This window comes from Simochromis diagramma, unplaced genomic scaffold (genome assembly GCF_900408965.1).
Source record: "Simochromis diagramma unplaced genomic scaffold, fSimDia1.1 OVJJ01000516.1, whole genome shotgun sequence".
NCBI classification, from domain to species: Eukaryota; Metazoa; Chordata; class Actinopteri; order Cichliformes; family Cichlidae; genus Simochromis; species Simochromis diagramma.
Genome location: NW_024386938.1, coordinates 2,333,845 through 2,352,860, shown reverse-complemented (window position 1 = coordinate 2,352,860; position 19,016 = coordinate 2,333,845). Strand labels below are relative to the sequence as shown.

General features: G+C 42.9%; 1 protein-coding gene across 1 annotated transcript; it reads left to right on the top strand.

The window, feature by feature from the left end:
• Positions 1-6,455: 6,455 nt before the first annotated feature.
• On the top strand, positions 6,456-16,332 carry LOC120736920 (cyclin-dependent kinase 5 activator 1-like). The gene is made up of 3 exons (XM_040037302.1): positions 6,456-7,002; positions 9,396-10,035; positions 10,124-16,332. The coding sequence occupies exons 2-3, from the start codon at positions 9,520-9,522 to the stop codon at positions 10,613-10,615; spliced, it is 1,008 nt and encodes a 335-aa protein (XP_039893236.1). The 5' UTR covers positions 6,456-7,002; positions 9,396-9,519; the 3' UTR covers positions 10,616-16,332.
• The last annotated feature ends 2,684 nt before the right edge of the window (positions 16,333-19,016 follow it).

The following is a 19,016-nucleotide window of genomic DNA, read 5'->3' as shown; positions in this document are numbered from 1 at the left end:
AGTAAAATAAATAAACAAATAAAGCTGTAAAACTTAAACAGTTAAAAGTCCAAAAATGTAATTTTTCCTCCTTCATGTTTTCCAATGCAGCAGGGCCAGAATGGAGCTTTTGCCGGGCCAATTATGGCACCCAGGGCTTATGTTTGACACCCTTGCTTTAAAGATTTCTAAACTGTGTCCAAACCACCATTTATGGAATAGATGTTATGAGAGAAAACACTAAAAAACGAATATAAAGAAATGTTTTTACTGTAGTAAGAAACTGACGATATTTCAGAGGTTTTATTGGAGGGGTGCTTTGACCCTTTAAGATACTATACCACAAACAAAATTAATAAATTACACCTGAAATAATAAATAATAATAACAATAATAAGTTAAATATAATATTTCTAATTCAACAAAGCAAAACAATCAAATGTTAAAATTTTTAAAAGCTTTCCTGATCTGTTATACAGTAATGCATATACTATTATATATTGTACATATATTTATTAGTCTCAGATGTAGCCATTCTTATATTTTACTTGTTTTACGTTTTGCACAACTCTGTTGCTTGTGAAGCTCGCACACAAGAATTTCACTCACATGTACTGTACCAGTGTACCTGCACATGTGATGTGACAATAAAAGTGATTTGATTTATTCAGCTGTTGACACACAGTCTTGTGTCATCCTCAGTCTCCTACACTCATTTAAATCCTAAAATTACTTCTGCTCATTGCCAGGTTAACTACGGGGCCACAGGAAAGGAAAAAAAGATGTCGCTGGGCCAACTGGGAACCAACCAGGATGCAGAAATGTATCTGGCAACAGTTTGGTAATTTAAAAAAAGTTTTGTTCACTGAACAAACTGTAATTAAAGACAATTGTAAGTTGTAACCTTACACTACTTCTACAGTGGAATAAGCTGAGGGTTATACCACAAGACACAGGACAAAGGACCAGGGAGAGTTGACACGATGGTGCAAGAGGTGAGCCTGAATACTGCTTTGTTTCGGCATCCTGAATGCATCATGCCACAAAGCATAAGCTCAACAGCAACGCACTGATTGCTGATCAATACTGTATCCCCACTGTGCTTCATTGTACCTTTAAGAATATTGAAAATCATTAAGCTTCTGGTCCATAAATCTGAATATTGATTTATTTGTCATATATTCATACAGTCACCCATCAGCTGTGCTTTACTGTGTATCTTTCGGCGAGACGGCGAGACGCCGAAAGAGAGGAAAGCGAGCCGGCGCACTCGTGCGTTTGAGGAGACGCGGACTGCGAACGGCTCTTCCTGGGATCTTCCTTTCCAATGTACGCTCACTCGGGAATAAGGTCGACGAACTTGCCCTGATGAGAAGCATGAACAGAGACCTTGCCTCCTCCTGTGTCTTATGTTTTACGGAGACGTGGCTCTGTGAGGACATCCCGGACAGCGCGCTCAAGCTGGAGGGCTTCCATCTGCTGCGCGCGGACCGGCAGGCCTCTCTCTCTGGTAAGACCAAAGGTGGAAGTGTCTGCATCTACATTAATAGTGGCTGGTGCACAGATGTGACAGTGATTGCTCAGCACTGCTCTTCCTCTCTGGAATACCTTTTTATTCACTGCAAACCATTTTATTCTCCGCGGGAGTTTGCTTCATTCATCCTGGCCGCTGTTTACATCCCGCCAGACGCGGATGCGCAGGCAGCTCAGGGCGCACTCGCGGAGCAGATTCTCCACATGGAGCGGACATTCCCGGACTCTCTCATCATTGCTCTTGGGGACTTTAACAAAGCCAATCTGAGCCATGAGCTTCCCAAATACAAGCAGTATATTAAATGCCCGACCAGAGAGGAGAGGACATTAGACCACTGTTACAGCACGATCAGCGGGGCCTATCGTGCGGTGCCCCGCGCTTCACTCGGACTTTCTGACCACGCCATGATCCACCTAATCCCCGTGTACAGACAGAGGCTGAAGCTCTCCAAACCTGTCGTGAGGACAAAAAAACTGTGGAGCAACGAGGCTGTGGAGGAGCTTCGCACGTGTTTGGAGTCTACAGACTGGGACACAATGAAGGCTGCTTCTAACAGCTTGGACGAGTTCACGGACACTGTCACCTCCTATATCCACTTCTGTGAGGACAGCATTGTGCCATCACACACCAGGGTGAGTTATAACAATGACAAACCCTGGTTTACTCCTAAACTCAAAAAGCTGTGGCTGGAAAAGAGAAAGGCGTTCAGAAGCGGAGACAGGGACTGCTACAGAGAGGCCAAGTACAGGTTCACTAAAGAAGTGGACGTTGCTAAACATCAGCACTCTGAGAAGATGCAGCAGCAGATCTCAGACAATGACTCGGCCTCTGTGTGGAAAGGTTTTAGGAATATCACCAACTACAAGCCTAAAACCCCCCCACTCCACTGACGACTTGCTCTTGGCCAACACCCTCAACGACTTCTACTGCCGTTTTGACGAGCCATCAGGCAGCCTTCACACCTCCAACGGCCCCAACAATAGAGACACTTTAGACACTCATTCCCCCACCTCTCCCCCCTCCATAGAGCCATCACCACCTTCAAACCGTTCACCTACAACACCCCCCTCCTCACCCCACACAAAAGAGGATTTCACACCACCTCCTCCCACCACAACTCTTCATATTCATGAAGAAGGTGTGAGGAAGCAGTTTAAGAACCTGAATGCTCGGAAAGCTCCCGGCCCAGACGGCGTGTCTCCTGCCACCCTCAGACACTGTGCAAACGAGCTGGCCCCAGTGTTTTCTGGCATTTTCAACTCCTCACTGCAGGCATGTCATGTGCCTGCCTGCTTCAAGTCCTCTACCATAATCCCTGTCCCCAAGAAACCTAGGATCACTGGACTAAATGACTACAGACCCGTGGCTCTGACATCTGTGGTCATGAAGTCATTTGAGCGCCTAGTTCTCTCCCATCTCAAGACCCTCACAGCCCCCCTCCTGGACCCCCTGCAGTTTGCATATAGAGCCAACAGGTCTGTAGACGACGCCATCAACATGGCCCTACACTTCATCCTTCAGCATCTGGACTCCCCAGGAACCTACGCCAGGATCCTGTTTGTGGACTTCAGCTCTGCCTTCAACACCATCCTTCCAGACCATCTCCGAGGCAAGCTTTCCCAGATGAATGTGCCTGATCCCATCTGCCGGTGGATCACTGACTTCCTGACGGACAGGAAGCAGCATGTGAGGCTGGGAAAGAATGTCTCGGACTCCCGGACCATCAGCTCCGGCTCCCCTCAGGGCTGTGTTCTTTCTCCTCTGCGCTTCTCCCTGTACACCAACTGCTGCACCTCCACCCACCAGTCTGTCAAGCTAATCAAGTTTGCAGATGACACCACCGTTATTGGGCTCATCTCGGACGGGGATGAGTCTGCCTACAGGAGGGAGGTTGAACGTCTGGTGTCCTGGTGCAGCCACAACAACCTGGTGCTGAATGCCCAGAAGACAGTGGAGATTATTGTGGACTTCAGGAAGCACACAGCCCCACTCCCCCCCATCATCCTGACTGACACCCCCATCACCTCTGTGGACTCATTCCGCTTCCTGGGTACCACCATCACCCAGGACCTGAAGTGGGAGCCCACCATCACCTCCGTCATCAAGAAAGCCCAGCAGAGGATGTACTTCCTGAGGCAGCTGAAGAAATTCAACCTGCCAACACGGACGATGATGCAGTTCTACACTGCTATCATCGAGTCCATCCTCACCTCCTCCATCACCGTGTGGTACGCTGGAGCCACTATCAGGGACAAACAGAGACTGCAGCGTGTTGTGCGCTCTGCTGAGAAGGTGATTGGCTGCAGACTCCCATCCCTGCAGGACCTGTACACCTCCAGGACATTGCGGCGTGCAGCTCGGATCTCAGCTGACCCTTCTCACCCTGGACACAGTCTGTTTGACCTGCTCCCCTCAGGCAGGAGGCTCCGGTCCATTCGCACCAGAACCTCTCGCCATAAGAACAGTTTCTTCCCCTCTGCTGTCGGACACATGAACAATAACCACATGACTGTCCCCACCACTAACACATGACCCTACGCTGTGTCACTGCATCATTCCATGTTTGGCACTGATCACCACCTGCACTCATGTATATATCTTTCTACGTAGCACTTTTAATTCTTATTCTTATTTTTATATCTTTATGACACTATGTTTGCACTGAAGCACCGCAGCAATTTCCTAATGTTGTAAACCTGCTCAACATTTGGCAATAAACCCCTTTCTGATTCTGATTCTGATTCTGATTCTGATCTTATTCTTTGCAGGATTTAGATAAAGCTTCCTCTTTAAGAAGCTTTACAAAAGTCCTTCCTCGTGTCCCACTCAGTGGCCTCTGTTGCCCGTGGGTAGAGCTGTATTTGGGAAGAGAGCCATTCAGATAAATCCATTTTCCAGCTCACTGCCTTTTTACGGAGTCTGGATCATGGATGAAAAAGTGTTACTGCTGTTGGAAAACAGCTGTACACGCTGATTTTACACTGACTTTCATCTGGAGAGAGACTGCGGGAAGCATCGGGTTTTGGTGTCTGCTGCAGAGTGTCAGGGAAGTGGCTGCAAAACGGTTTGTGATTTTCCTCCTGATCAGTGCTGGTCGTCATTTTTAAATAACGTCATAACTAAGTACATTTTGGAAATATCTGGGTAGTGATTGGCTGAACTGACAAACTGATTATTGTCTCATTATCTTCTTTCAGAGTTACACTAGTTTTCCTTTTTTTTAAAGCATTTTGCTGTTCACTGACTTCATCAAAATAATGCCTTCTTCTTTGATTAATTGTGCTGACAGACCCTTAAACCTAATTTCACTGAAGTCACTGTTTATTTTCATAATAGTTTCCAATTTTAGATATCGTTTAATGTTACTTAAGTGTTAAATGACATTTTAGGTGAACACTCTCCTTAGCCAAAAAAGAGCAGCGGCGTCAGATCTGTATGTGTAAGTGCAATGTGTGTGTGTGTGGATGGGAAGGGGGGGTATTTCCGGTAATCACTGCTTTGATGAGCAGGAGGGTTGTGATGAAGGCCATAGCTCTAAGGAAGCAATTGTTTTTCAGTCTGTGCGTGTGGGCATTGATTGTTCTGAGCCGTCTGCCAGATTGCTGTGATTCAATCAAGGGGTGGCCAATGTAACACAGTTGGAAAGAGCACGCTCTTCATGGTTTTTATTGCAAAAAATAAGTAAATAAATGTACCAGCAATATCTGTGTGAACCGAGCCAGCTTCAGCTTTCTAACCAGGTTCTGATTGTGAGACGTCATCCCTGCTGTTGTAGTGATGTCAACCAGCTTACGGATAAAAAGGTTCAGAAAGCAGGAATGTAGGAGTCGTGGTTTCAGGATCAGAGTGGAAGTTTCAGCTCTGAGGAAATCATGATCCCAGTAAACAAGGACAAAACACCTAAGGAGTCCTGAGGTCCCTTCCCAGGCGCAGGATGAGGTGGGGGAAGATCTCATCTCTTTATTGGGGTTTCACCCTTAATCCCGGTGATGATAAAGATCCACGCCTTTTTTCCCACCTTGGCTCATGTGATGACTCACATGATTAATAGGGTTAGTGACCCTCGGAACTATGGGAACAATCCCTACTAGGAGTTAAATACCTGGGACTCTCCACCATTTGGTTTTAGAACTGAAGAAACCTCTTGGATGAAGTCCATTTGACTTCCTTTTTTCAACCACTCAAAGAAGCCCTTGACCTGGACAGCCACAACCTGCGCGGACACACTGGGAACATGTATGTAGCTTTCTGTCTCTTTAAGGATGTTAAATAGAAAATATAGTCCCAGGGCGCTACATTTATGTAGATTGTGTATGTAAGGAGAAAATAATTTTTTAACATAGCCCTATTTCTGAGAGAGGAGCTGGTTAAGACTGAGTCAGCTGACTAAATGGTAAACAGACTTGTTCTTATTTAGGACTTTTCTACTCAGCTTGCGCACTTTATACAACCCCTTTCACTCATTTATACAACACAAGTTCTTTCTGTCCAACCTTCACACACATTCATATTTCAGTGAACACATCAGAGAGCAACTAGTACATCCCTCAGTATTAGCCCTGTGATGGAAGGGAAGGTGTGTGTGTGTGTGTGTGTGTGTGTGTGTGTGTGTGTGTGTGTTGGGGGGGGGGGCTTTCTTTGTACCTGTAAGAGGTGGATTCGCCTGTGAATCTGCTATTTTTGTTAGCAAACACGGTGTTAACGGGGCCTCACTCGCTGTGATGAAGTGATTCACAAAAATCACTGCGCTGATCCTCAGCAGCCACCCTCCACCACCTCCACCACCACAGCACAGCAGCAGCAGCTTCGACACGTTTGGCCGGCTGCTTCAGCACCTCGGAGAGCGATAGGCTGAACGACTTCAGCGGCGGCAGCAGCATCCAGGCAGCAGCCAATGAGAGAGCGCCGTTTCTCTCCCACATCCAACCCGAATAAGTGCTGATGCCCGCATCTCTCTCTCTCTCCCTGTCTCGCTCTCTCTTTGCTTTGCTGCTTTACTGAGGGAATAAGCTGCCGTCTATTTTTGGACTTTATCGTGGCCATGTTTTTCTGCCCCCCTCTCTCTCTGTCGCCGCTTTTTTGTGTTAATGTAGGTTTTTAGACCAGCGGGCCGGCGTGCTGTTTGATTCATGTCTGGGCGAGTTGTGAGCATCAAACAGCCTCCACCGTGTAGTTTATTGGGCTTCTCAATGGAAGACATCTCTCCACTCGCTGCGAGCGAAGGAGTGCGGCACATATTCGCTTTGCGTGTGTATTCCCGCAGAGGAGCGAGAGACTCTTTCTGAATGAGGCTCTGAAGGGAAGGGGCGCGGGCAGCAGACCTGTCGGTGTTCGAGCGAGACCCGTTTGGCTGGACGAGCTCGTGCCGGCGGTTGTGGATTCCGTGGGCAGAAAGCCTTTTCACATTTTGATCTTACCCAGCAGCGAGGGTACGGGGGGGGTCAAGGTGGGATACATGGATTTCACAAGAAGAGAAGATTAATTAGAAGGTAGGAAACATGTTTTTCCCTGTAACACCATTCTTGTGAGGTGATGAAATATTAAAGACGCTCAAATAATCCTCAGATAAACGCAGGATCAGTCAGTACACAGCCACCTGCTCAAAAAGAGAGAAAAAAGCATTTTCCCCCTAATGTTCAGGGCTGCCTCTCGGTGTGTGCTTCTGATGCTGCCTGGTGTTGGTGGTGTTCGGGGGTGGGGGGGTGTTCAAGGCTTCCATTTTGAAGCTAAGATGGATGCTTGCGCACATTTCTTTTCCCTGCCTCCGTGGCCTTATCTCGGTTCTTATATAATGCTGGTGAACACTGGTAGGCCCATGCTGGGGCTACCAGTGCCGTCTATATGCAGCTTTATGTGGGGAGGTGCGCCATTTATACATGACTGCTGTGATGGAATGCCAGCTATTTGTGTGGCTGCACGATTTATTATGAAGTTTCTGCACAGACACCTAATGCAGTTGGCTGACTCTTTCTCTCGTTGGTATATTGCTGTAACCATAAGCTCTGGGGTGCTTTTCTTCACTTAATGAACATACAGTACCAACAGCTCAATGTGGACCTTGGAAGCAGAGATTTGCGCAGTAAAAAAAAAAAACCCCAAAAAAACCCACTCCCACCACCTAACCTAAAATCATCTTATTCACGTGTTCTGAAAGGGGAAGCTGGTCTTGTGACCTGCTTTCATCTGCATTTGCAGGCTCTTCCTCCAGGCAGGAGCTTCTTCAGTTGTCATTGTTACAAGTGGACAGCAGATTCACTGTGTAAATATCTATCTGGCCGGTTACAGGTTGTTTCTCATGGTCTAGCAGATAAGAATCCAGGTTTTTCACCAATGATCACCAATGATATATGGGTGGGTGAGGCAGCTAGCAGTGTTGCATCACAACAAAATTTTCCTGTAGCTTGAAAACCATGTTTGTCCACTGGGTTTTCTCCAGGAGCTTGGATTTCTTCCTCCATCAAAAGAAAACAAAAAGTGTCTGAATGCTGTTTGCAAAAGAGATACTGAAATGTCATGAATTTGACTTCCTAGTTAAAAGAAAATTTAGCCAAGCTGAGGGCCTTGGAGGAATAACTAGCAAGAAGACCTTGAGAACTGTTGTTTGGGCCATTTTCATCTGACTTGCTTTTGATTTCACAAAGTAGGAACCAGAGTGTCCTTTCTGGTTTCGAAAACTAACCTCACTTTCTAAAATCATATTCAAGGTCTTTGTTACTTGGAAACCCAAGAGGAACAAATAGAAAGTATATCTTGATAGGTTTTCCCAAACATTTTCCCATGTTTTCCTATTTTCCCTCACTAAAACAAATAGAATATTTTCTGATCTTAAAGATATCAAAATATCTTTGGACTCTCAACCAAATTTGTCACTTTTTATGGTTAAAAGAAGGTAAGGGGTCATTTCTAGACTAGTGTGAAGACCTCGAGCACCAAAGTGTGTGAGGTCCTTTTTGGACTTAAATATTTTTACCTCACACTTAGTTCAAAGTCTGTTTGCTTATATTTTCCAAAGCCTTTCAACCACATTTCATGGTTGACTGGAGCAGACAGTAGTCAAACTCAATGGGACCTTAATGGTTACTCTCTTTACTTTTTTTTTTCAAAAGGAGAAGTAAAAACTCTCCTTAGTCCTGTGTGAGAAAACTGTGAAAAGTCTTATCTGAAAGTCCAGCAGCCATTTGGGGTGTTTCATCTGGATACCTTGTCATGGCTGTAGTCTTCAGTTCATTCTGCTCTTGGAAAACTAGTTTGTGTATAACCCAACCCATTTAACTCAGGGTCCACTTACAGATGTTTTGGGGAGATTTTAACAATATTTCTTGGTTTTCCTTATTCTCTCCTCACCAAAACAAGCCAAAGCTCAGACGTGAGGATTGCAGCATTTGAAATAGTAAAAAGAAAACTTAACTCATACTACGATTACTACGAGCCTTTCTTTCATCCCAGGATCTTTTTCAGAGACTGTAGCTCATTTTTCATGTTTGACAAGGCTGACAGCAGCAACCTCATGAAATTATCTAACTGGATGGTTGAATTCATAGTGAGGAAAGTCTCTTAGCAGAGGAAGGCGATAGACTGAACGCTTTAGGGGAAAGTTCACCATCCCAACGATAAATATTCTCTTTTGAGTCAGTGTCATATGTCACTTCTGGTCTTGCAAACAGGTAAAAAATATTCATCATTCATGTTCAATATTCATCAGCTAGTGGAGTGTTAAGTTGTCATGGTTGTGCAAAACTTTAGCGTCTAGGTCTATTCTTTGCTTTGATAAACCACTCCACATCTACATCTCATTCTCTACTGAGAGAAGACTGATGAAACTTCATCAGTTGAAATGAAATCAAACTAATATTGCTGCTCTTTGTCTGTTGTTTGTTCACAGGTTCAAACTCCTCCAGAAGTGAGACGCTGACCCTTTCCAAGCTTTTTGTCTAGACTAGTCAAAGAGCTTTCCCCCACTACTTTCCACTGTACCCTGTTTCTGCTGCTAACTCTAACCAGACATCATGGGTACAGTGTTATCGCTGTCTCCTAGCTACCGCAAGGCAGCCTTGTTTGAGGATGGGCCGGCCACGGTGGGCCACTACACCGCCGTCCAGAACAGCAAGAATGCCAAGGATGCCGCTGCTGCAGCAGCAAAGTCCCTAAAACGTCCCTCAATCATCAGTGTGCTCCCATGGAAACGTATAGTGGCTGTATCAGCGAAGAGGAAGGGGTCCAAGAAATTACAGTCAGACAGCGGGGATGGGGGGAAAGGAAGCTCTCCGGATGGTCATGCAGCCGCCACCACCAACTCAGCCTCCAATAGCCTGAAGCTCAAGAAGTCTCAGTCCTGTGCTAACCTCTCATCCTATTCATCCAGCCAGGACCCAGCAGCCACCACTACCACTACCTCCTCCCACCTGCCCGCCTCCAAAACCTTGGCTAACGTAGCTACTGTCGTTGCCAAAAAGAATTCCCTCACAGGTTCTGGGATCCAGCCTTCCACTGCAGCTGGAACGCCAAAACGTGTCATTGTTCAGGTAACCTTCACTCTATAGCAAAAGAAAAACTAAAAACTCACGCATGCATAATTTGACCAAGTCTTCTCTCCTTCCCTCCTAAACACAGGCATCCACGAGTGAACTTATGCGCAGCCTGGGCGAGTTCCTGTGCCGTCGGTGTTACAGATTAAAGCGTCTATCCCCGACAGATCCAGTGCTTTGGCTGCGCAGTGTGGACCGCTCCCTCCTTCTTCAGGGCTGGCAGGATCAGGGCTTCATTACTCCAGCCAACGTGGTCTTCCTCTACATGCTGTGCCGCGACGTGGTCTCAGCTGAGGTGGCCTCAGAGCGCGAGCTGCAGGCCTCACTGCTTACCTGCCTCTACCTGTCCTACTCCTACATGGGCAACGAGATCTCCTACCCACTGAAGCCCTTCCTGGTGGAAGCAGAGAAAGAAGCCTTCTGGGACCGCTGCCTGGACATCATCAACCGCATGAGTGGCAAGATGCTCCAGATCAACACCGACCCACACTTCTTTACCCAGGTGTTTGCTGATCTGAAAAATGAGAGCAAGAAAGAGGAAGAGAAGACCAAGCTCCTCATAGGCCTTGACCGATAAGAGGGCGCTGGGAGTGGGGGGGGTGGGGTGGAAGGATAGACAGTGAATAGGTTAAGGACAGGAAGACTAATGTAATCCAGTGTAATGTTACCTTTGAGCTGTAATGTTGTCTGGCGTCTCTACTGGTGATGATTAACCAACTTTTCAAATGTAGAAGATAGAGCTCGTTGTATGAAACAGTGTTGATGATAAATTTACCCGAAGGCTGCAGTTAAACAACAAAGCAGATAAAATCAGGGTTGCTGAGGTGTTTCTCAAACCACCAGTCATGTTGACTGGATCTGATTAGATTCCCAAGATTAACAGGCTACTTGTTGGCATTCAGCATCCAGGTCCCTGAGCTCAGGGGTAACAAGTTTTAAAGCTGAGATACAATTGTTGAGATTCCCAGCAACAATATATCTGACAATGAAGAAAAGGAAAGTCATATTTCATCAAAAGCATGGCTAGCAGAGATCATGATGTGACATGATAGAGAGAGCAAGAGATCCATTGTATTTACCTTTTACCTTGGGTGTAAAGAAATTTGTCAGTCTGGCCTTTATGTTAAGAAATAAAGTCCCAACTAAGTTTTACTGTGAAAGTTAATAGAAACATAAATGGGTTTAGAGACGCCAGACAACACAGATTTAGTTACTGAGGCTGGATATATAAATATATATATATATATACTGTATATGTATACAGTATATATTTAGCATTGAGGCATTTTTATCTATAGACAATTGAACCATTGCATGAGGTCACTTCATATGTCCTTGCACATGACCACTTGCTTATTGCCAACTCCACTTTACCTTATTCCTAAAGTCCTTCCCAAGCTTTATTGCACTCATCAAAAGTGGTTCTGCAAGGTCCATTCGCATAACATAAAGAGTATTAACTTGCATAGCGTGGATGAGATCAAGTCAACAAGATTGTTTAATTGGCACTCCTATTTATTGTACTGAAGTGGATTCATGCATCCGCATATTATATAAAGTACTGTAGTTTTAAAGGAACATTTGGGTTTATCCAGTCAAATATTCTGGGAATTAGGAGACCATTTGTCTATTTTTAAGAGTATGACATGCTAAACCTTTTGGCACAGATGAATAATTATTAAACAAGCCCTTGTGTAAGCTGTTTACAAATACGTGGGAAAATGCAATACTGACCCCTCCAGGGCACATTTTACACAGGGAATGAGCTCATTTATTTCTCTTACCCTGCACTTTCTCCTGCAGTCCATATTGGTGCTGACAACAGAAAGAAAGAAAGAAAGAAAGAAAGAAAGAAAGAAAGAAAGAAAGAAAGAAAGAATACTTTTAAACGACTACACTGGTATTGGGTGCATCACACTGTATGAATGACTGGTGGTGATGGGTCATGGAGGATATGTTCTTATAGCAGATCATGTGATCGCTTTCTCAGCCAATGACTACACACATTAGTAATCAAAAGTAAATGTGAGTATGCTCCAGCTGTGGAAGTGCAGAGCCAGACACAACAATTGTAGATGTGACTTTTCTTCCACAACAACTCTTTGATGTTGCCGTCACCACTTGGTACCAGAGACCTCGGCTGCTGTTTGAAGTCCCAACACCCACCCCTCTTTCCTCTGCTCATGGCTCTCCACAGCAACATGGACAAAATAAATCAACACAGATTCTCTCTCTCTCATTTCGATCGCTCCGGTCTGGTCTGAACCGGTCGTGTCCTGTCTGGTGCAGTTCAGTCCAGTTGTCCCATATTTAGAGACTCTCTGGTCCACTGACCTGATGGCTTACTTATTCACGGAGTTGTTTGACATGCATGTGTGCTTCTATAGGTTTCCTAGCATGCTGCTTTGTGTTGGGCACGCCATGCCTCATGTTACGAAAGAGACTGAGCAGTTGCTATGCTGAACTGCTGAAAGCTAGACTGAGCGATGTGACATCCAGGCGCAAGGACGATCCAATGAGGACAATATGTGAAAGGTTAGAAGTGGACATGCCATTACTATAAATCCATCAGTCAAGGCAAGGTCAAACACTTGCCCTTAAAACAGATTTTTGGTATTCATGTACACAGAGGACTAAAAGAGCCCACCGAGATTAGCCTCTATGTCTCTTTGGTCACTTATTTGGTATGTCCAAAGAGAAATCTGAGAACTAATGAACTGTAAAAGCAAAATGTTTTACATTTTGGATCAAACGTAAATGCGATCTTAGTAAGAATTGATTTAGAAGGTAATTTCATCTCGTTTCTGCAACTATACCTATTGAGCATGTTGCTAAAATGCATCTCATCCCTAATCCTACCCCTATGTGGCTCTACAGCAACCTATTGTACATTAACCATCTGAGATCTAAGCCCCAAACCCTAAGTTTTGTAGACAAGAAAAACAGGGTTTTTTTGGACAAATGTAAACACATTTTGATGTGTCGGTTAGAACCAATATGTTCTTTGTCCCCTTATTGCTAGTCCTTAGAAAAAATGAACAAATATTACATATTCTGATAGTATAGGGTGATTACTTAGGCCTCAGAGGGTAAAGAGTACAATAGTTCTGACTTTTGGTAAGCAGCCACGTTTTCAGGCTGAAAACTTATAAAAGGCAGAATAAAATCTCCCGACTTCCTGTCTAAAAATGCGTGATCAAACAATTTCCATAATGTGCTTAAATCTGGTGCTTTTTTCTTCCTAAATCACCTAAAGTCCACCTTTAAAGACCCCACATCTTCAGATTGTATGGGTCTTTCTTGTTAGAAGTTTCAAGCCCAAAACTGAATTTTATGAAGAAGCTCAAAGGAATTATGATTCGGTTTTGGAAAGCTCCTCCAGAATCACAAGAGAGATTATAGAAGAGTTTTCAGTCTGTGTCACCAATAAATTTATGGAAAACTTTGATGGTCCATTACAGGACCATTGTAAGGGTAGTCCTTCAAAACATTATGATGGATAAATGGATATACTGATCCTATACATGTCCCCCTGAGGTGAGAGTGTTATCCTTGATGATGTCATATCTCTAAGTCTAACAATGGCCAATAAGATGTTTTCAGTTTTTGAAAACCTGCGCCCTGTCGGCAGGGCGGAGATCTTGTGCCATATCATTCTAAGACTCATTATTTCATACAAAAAGAAAAAGAAAACAAAAAAACATGAGCCAAGAAAGACTATAAAGTTGTCATGAGTAAGCTTTTCATAATGTTGCTGCATTGTACATCCGACATGTAGTCCAGAAAAAAAAAAGACTTTCTTTACATGGTAAGGAATACATGCCAAAATGGAAAGCTTGTAAATTCAATATACAGAGAAGTTGTGTGTGTCACTTTGCAAAATGTATGCCAAAATTGGAGTCATCCAACACTGGAGCGTTCAACATTCAGTTTAATTTGTGTATAATAATATTTGGCCTTCCCTTGTAATATGAAAAAAACAAAACAAACACAGAAATGAAGACTTTGCTTTTAAAAATGAGGAAATGGATTTTTAATCAAACAGAATGTCATGCCTCTTTCCAGACTCGTGTCTTCACAAAGCAGGAGATGTTTCATGTTCAGATGATTACCAACTGGGCTGCAGCGCTTTCATGCTCTGAAGAAAAACATGTAGCCTTGTTCCAGAGTCAGACCTCATGAGACAAATATGCACTCTAAGAATGAATCCATGGCAAACATGCTTGTTTACATGTCCTTCCTCCTAGCTGTTTCTGATGGGTTGAATAGTAGACAAGTAGCATATTCCTCAAAGGCATTCACAAGATGACTGTTGAATAATCCTGTTTGTAATTTGTTGTACTTGACGATCCAGAAGGATCTCTCTCTGCAGGCAAAAGGATAAAAGAAAGGTCAAATGGTTACAAATCATCAACTCCATAACTAGATGTATGTGAACTGTAATAAGTTAATGTTATACAAGAATTTGCAATTTTTATTCATGTCAGTACTTTCAGTATCTAACAGATTTAATAGAAGAATGACACAGTTTTCCAATTAAAGGGTAAAGGTTTGCTTAGCCCCACAACACAGGCCAGGCCTTTAGTTGTCTAATCTTACAGTGATAAGGGCAGCAGGTGTGGTGGCAAATCTTAGATTGTAATTGATCCAAAAATAAATAATTAATTCATTACTTAAAAGAATTCCATAAAACAAATTTCTCATTTCTAGCTAACAAAGGTTACTGGCTTAAAGAACAACAAAGGCTAACTAACTTGATGACTATTTGACATAAACATTAGCTAAAATATTCTCTAAATTATTTTTTATTATCTATAGCTGAGTCATGTCAAAATTACTTGCTGGAATGAATTCTGTCTGTAAAATGCACAGGTGAACTGTGAATGCTAACAATAGCATTTGCCTTGTTTGTGTCACTATAATAAACCAGTAGCTGAAGCGAGCTATTGCTTTAGTGGCTAGTATTTTTTTAAAAGAAACCCTATCGCTGACACTTAATGGATAAAGTGTGCACATATGGTTGCTAATAAACAGCTAAATTGAAACTGGGAAAGCAAGACAACAGGTTTCCTAATGAGATGTAATTGTCCAACACCCATTGCCCTGTTAAATGGGGATTAGATGTCACTGTGGTTGCCAGTGTTTGTTCATCACTGGTAGTCTCTTACAAAACAACCTTTAACCAAAGTATGTTCAGCAAAACACACCAAAAGTAAGGGTGAAGTAGATGAACATTTATCAAGAGTTTTAAGAACAGACACACTCAAGCGGATACAAAAAGTTATTGATTTATTAGAGAGATATGAAAAGGCTTTTAATGAAGCAACTGGTTGCTACAAACAACTTCATGCTTGAAGACAAAGGCTACAGCTAACAAGCATAAAGTTAGCTTCTTCACCAAATAAAAACATTGGTCTTATCAACTTAGTCTGTTCAGTTCATACCTTATAGGGAATAATGTCAATAGGACTCTTATTTTTTCTCCTTTTAATGCTAGGACAGTAAGATGTCTGTTAAATGTGACGTTATCTTGGGTGATGCTAGCTAGGGTTGCTACAGTAAATGTTAGTGGATCTAATGGACAACACTGCTAACACTAGCTTAAACTCTGATAGCATCAAAGTCACAGATAGTGTATATACAACTAAGTGGATGTGCTAGTGATAAAAGGGGCACTGCATTATTTAAAAAATTAGCTGCTTGGCCTTTTAGGTAACAACTGTTGGTTAAGCTAATGATTGTATCTTATGTTAGCGATGAGAAACACACCTTAACTCATTTGTCATGGAATGGCACCGATAAGGAACCACCTTAAACTCTGGAAATACGTCTTTCCACATTGTGAACAAACCCAAAGCTTGAAAGACCTTTTGTGCTGCGTTACAGTTGCTAAGCTGTGATTGAACAATCATTAAACAAGCCGTGATTTTTCACAAGCGGTCAGCGCTACTCGTTCTCTGATACACCGAATATTCTATTTTCTGTATTCAGTACCCTTGTAGTGTCAGATTTTGACACTGGTGTTAGGAGTGATGATTCTTAATGTGTAAAATTACCAAAATATTTATGACCACTTTCCACCTGCTCCAGGCCTGTCAGCTGTGCAGGGACAACAAAGAAAGAGAAAACCGAAGGTAAAGGAAAGCTGTCCTCTAAATGAACCTTTTTCTTGCAATGGAGAAGGAAAGTATGAGTTGATAACACCCCCTCCGATTCATGCTCTCATTGATTAACTCATAACCATGTGCCATATTTTATCTTGCGAGACATACAAGACAAAAAAACAACAAAAAACAAAAGAAAAAAAAACTATTGTGTGACATATGCTTCTAATGATGAAGTTGGTTTTCCTTCCTTTTCATTTGTGAATCATATTGTGTAAACAAGAATCTTTGGTGAACAAAGTCAAGGCTACTAGTGTCACTAGAGTGCTGATGCTGCAATCTGTTACTATGTGGATGTATGAATATGTATGTGAGAAATAAGAATACTTTGATCAACTGTTACAGGTACTTTATATAAAAACCTTTACAAGCATGGTGTTCTGTATTTTGTTCAGGTGTTATGACTGACATTGAGACAGTTCTTACTCGGACCACAGAAAGGCAGCAGAGAGTCTCTGAAGCTGCGCATTTGAAGCAGCTGAAGAGGAGCTGGGAAGAAGAGCATCATAATAATTTTGAAAAAATGCAATTACTGCTCACTAGCTCCCTAACCTGACACTTGAGAGTCATTAAGAGCAGGTTTAATTTTTATTGGTGATAAAATTTTTAATACCAAATCCCTCAATTCATTGATTATTCTGCTCTATACATCTGACATAAAGAGAAACGTACTGATAATGCTAAACACTTAAATACTTGAACTTTAATCATAGTTTCTGATGAGTTTATATTCAATTGAAAAACTGATCATACTAACCTCTGTAGTCTGATAAAAAGCAAGAAACAAAACAAAACAAAAAAACAACGGCTGCTAGGCTTCTGAGCATATACAGGGAGTGCAGAATTATTAGGCAAATGAGTATTTTGTCCACATCATCCTCTTCATGCATGTTGTCTTACTCCAAGCTGTATAGGCTCGAAAGCCTACTACCAATTAAGCATATTAGGTGATGTGCATCTCTGTAATGAGAAGGGGTGTGGTCTAATGACATCAACACCCTATATCAGGTGTGCATAATTATTAGGCAACGTCCTTTCCTTTGGCAAAATGGGTCAAAAGAAGGACTTGACAGGCTCAGAAAAGTCAAAAATAGTGAGATATCTTGCAGAGGGATGCAGCAGTCTCAAAATTGCAAAGCTTCTGAAGCGTGATCATCGAACAATCAAGCGTTTCATTCAAAATAGTCAACAGGGTCGCAAGAAGTGTGTGGAAAAACCAAGGCGCAAAATAACTGCCCATGAACTGAGAAAAGTCAAGCGTGCAGCTGCCAAGATGCCACTTGCCACCAGTTTGGCCATATTTCAGAGCTGCAACATCACTGGAGTGCCCAAAAGCACAAGGTGTGCAATACTCAGAGACATGGCCAAGGTAAGAAAGGCTGAAAGACGACCACCACTGAACAAGACACACAAGCTGAAACGTCAAGACTGGGCCAAGAAATATCTCAAGACTGGTTTTTCTAAGGTTTTATGGACTGATGAAATGAGAGTGAGTCTTGATGGGCCAGATGGATGGGCCCGTGGCTGGATTGGTAAAGGGCAGAGAGCTCCAGTCCGACTCAGACGCCAGCAAGGTGGAGGTGGAGTACTGGTTTGGGCTGGTATCATCAAAGATGAGCTTGTGGGGCCTTTTCGGGTTGAGGATGGAGTCAAGCTCAACTCCCAGTCCTACTGCCAGTTTCTGGAAGACACCTTCTTCAAGAAGTGGTACAGGAAGAAGTCTGCATCCTTCAAGAAAAACATGATTTTCATGCAGGACAATGCTCCATCACACGCGTCCAAGTACTCCACAGCGTGGCTGGCAAGAAAGGGTATAAAAGAAGAAAAACTAATGACATGGCCTCCTTGTTCACCTGATCTGGACCCCATTGAGAACCTGTGGTCCATCATCAAATGTGAGATTTACAAGGAGGGAAAACAGTACACCTCTCTGAACAGTGTCTGGGAGGCTGTGGTTGCTGCTGCACGCAATGTTGATGGTGAACAGATCAAAACACTGACAGAATCCATGGATGGCAGGCTTTTGAGTGTCCTTGCAAAGAAAGGTGGCTATATTGGTCGCTGATTTGTTTTTGTTTTTGAATGTCAGAAATGTATATTTGTGAATGTGGAGATGTTATATTGGTTTCACTGGTAAAAATAAATAATTGAAATGGGTATATATTTGTTTTTTGTTAAGTTGCCTAATAATTATGCACAGTAATAGTCACCTGCACACACAGATATCCCCCTAAAATAGCTCAAACTAAAAACAAACTAAAAACTACTTCCAAGAACATTCAGCTTTGATATTAATGAGTTTTTTGGGTTCATTGAGAACATGGTTGTTGTTCAATAATAAAATTATTCCTCAAAAATACAACTTGCCTAATAATTCTGCACTCCCTGTAGTACATACAGTCCTTCTACAGACCTAGTTTTACACTAAACTGAAGGGACAAAAGACCCAAGGTATTACCAGAGACTTGTCTAAGAAAGAGACACAGCACAGCATCCTGATTTCAATCCTGATTTGACACCAGGGACCGTTTGCAACTTTTATTAAAGAGGCTATGAAATTCACAGAAAGAGACCTTTAGGTCTGGTGAGTATAGCAAGTCTATAGATTATTTACAAGAGCCTAAATGGAAATATAGTTTGTTTCTTTAAGGTGGTGATGGTGGGGTAGCATGCAGGCCAAGATAATCAACAGGAAGTGAGAAGAAGGGCGGTGGAGAATGGTCAGGTAGGCGAGATGCAGGTAGGTGCTGGTCGTGAGTGCAGGTGAACTGTTATTCGTGAGAGTTTACTTTTCCTCTGTGCTTACAGGAACCA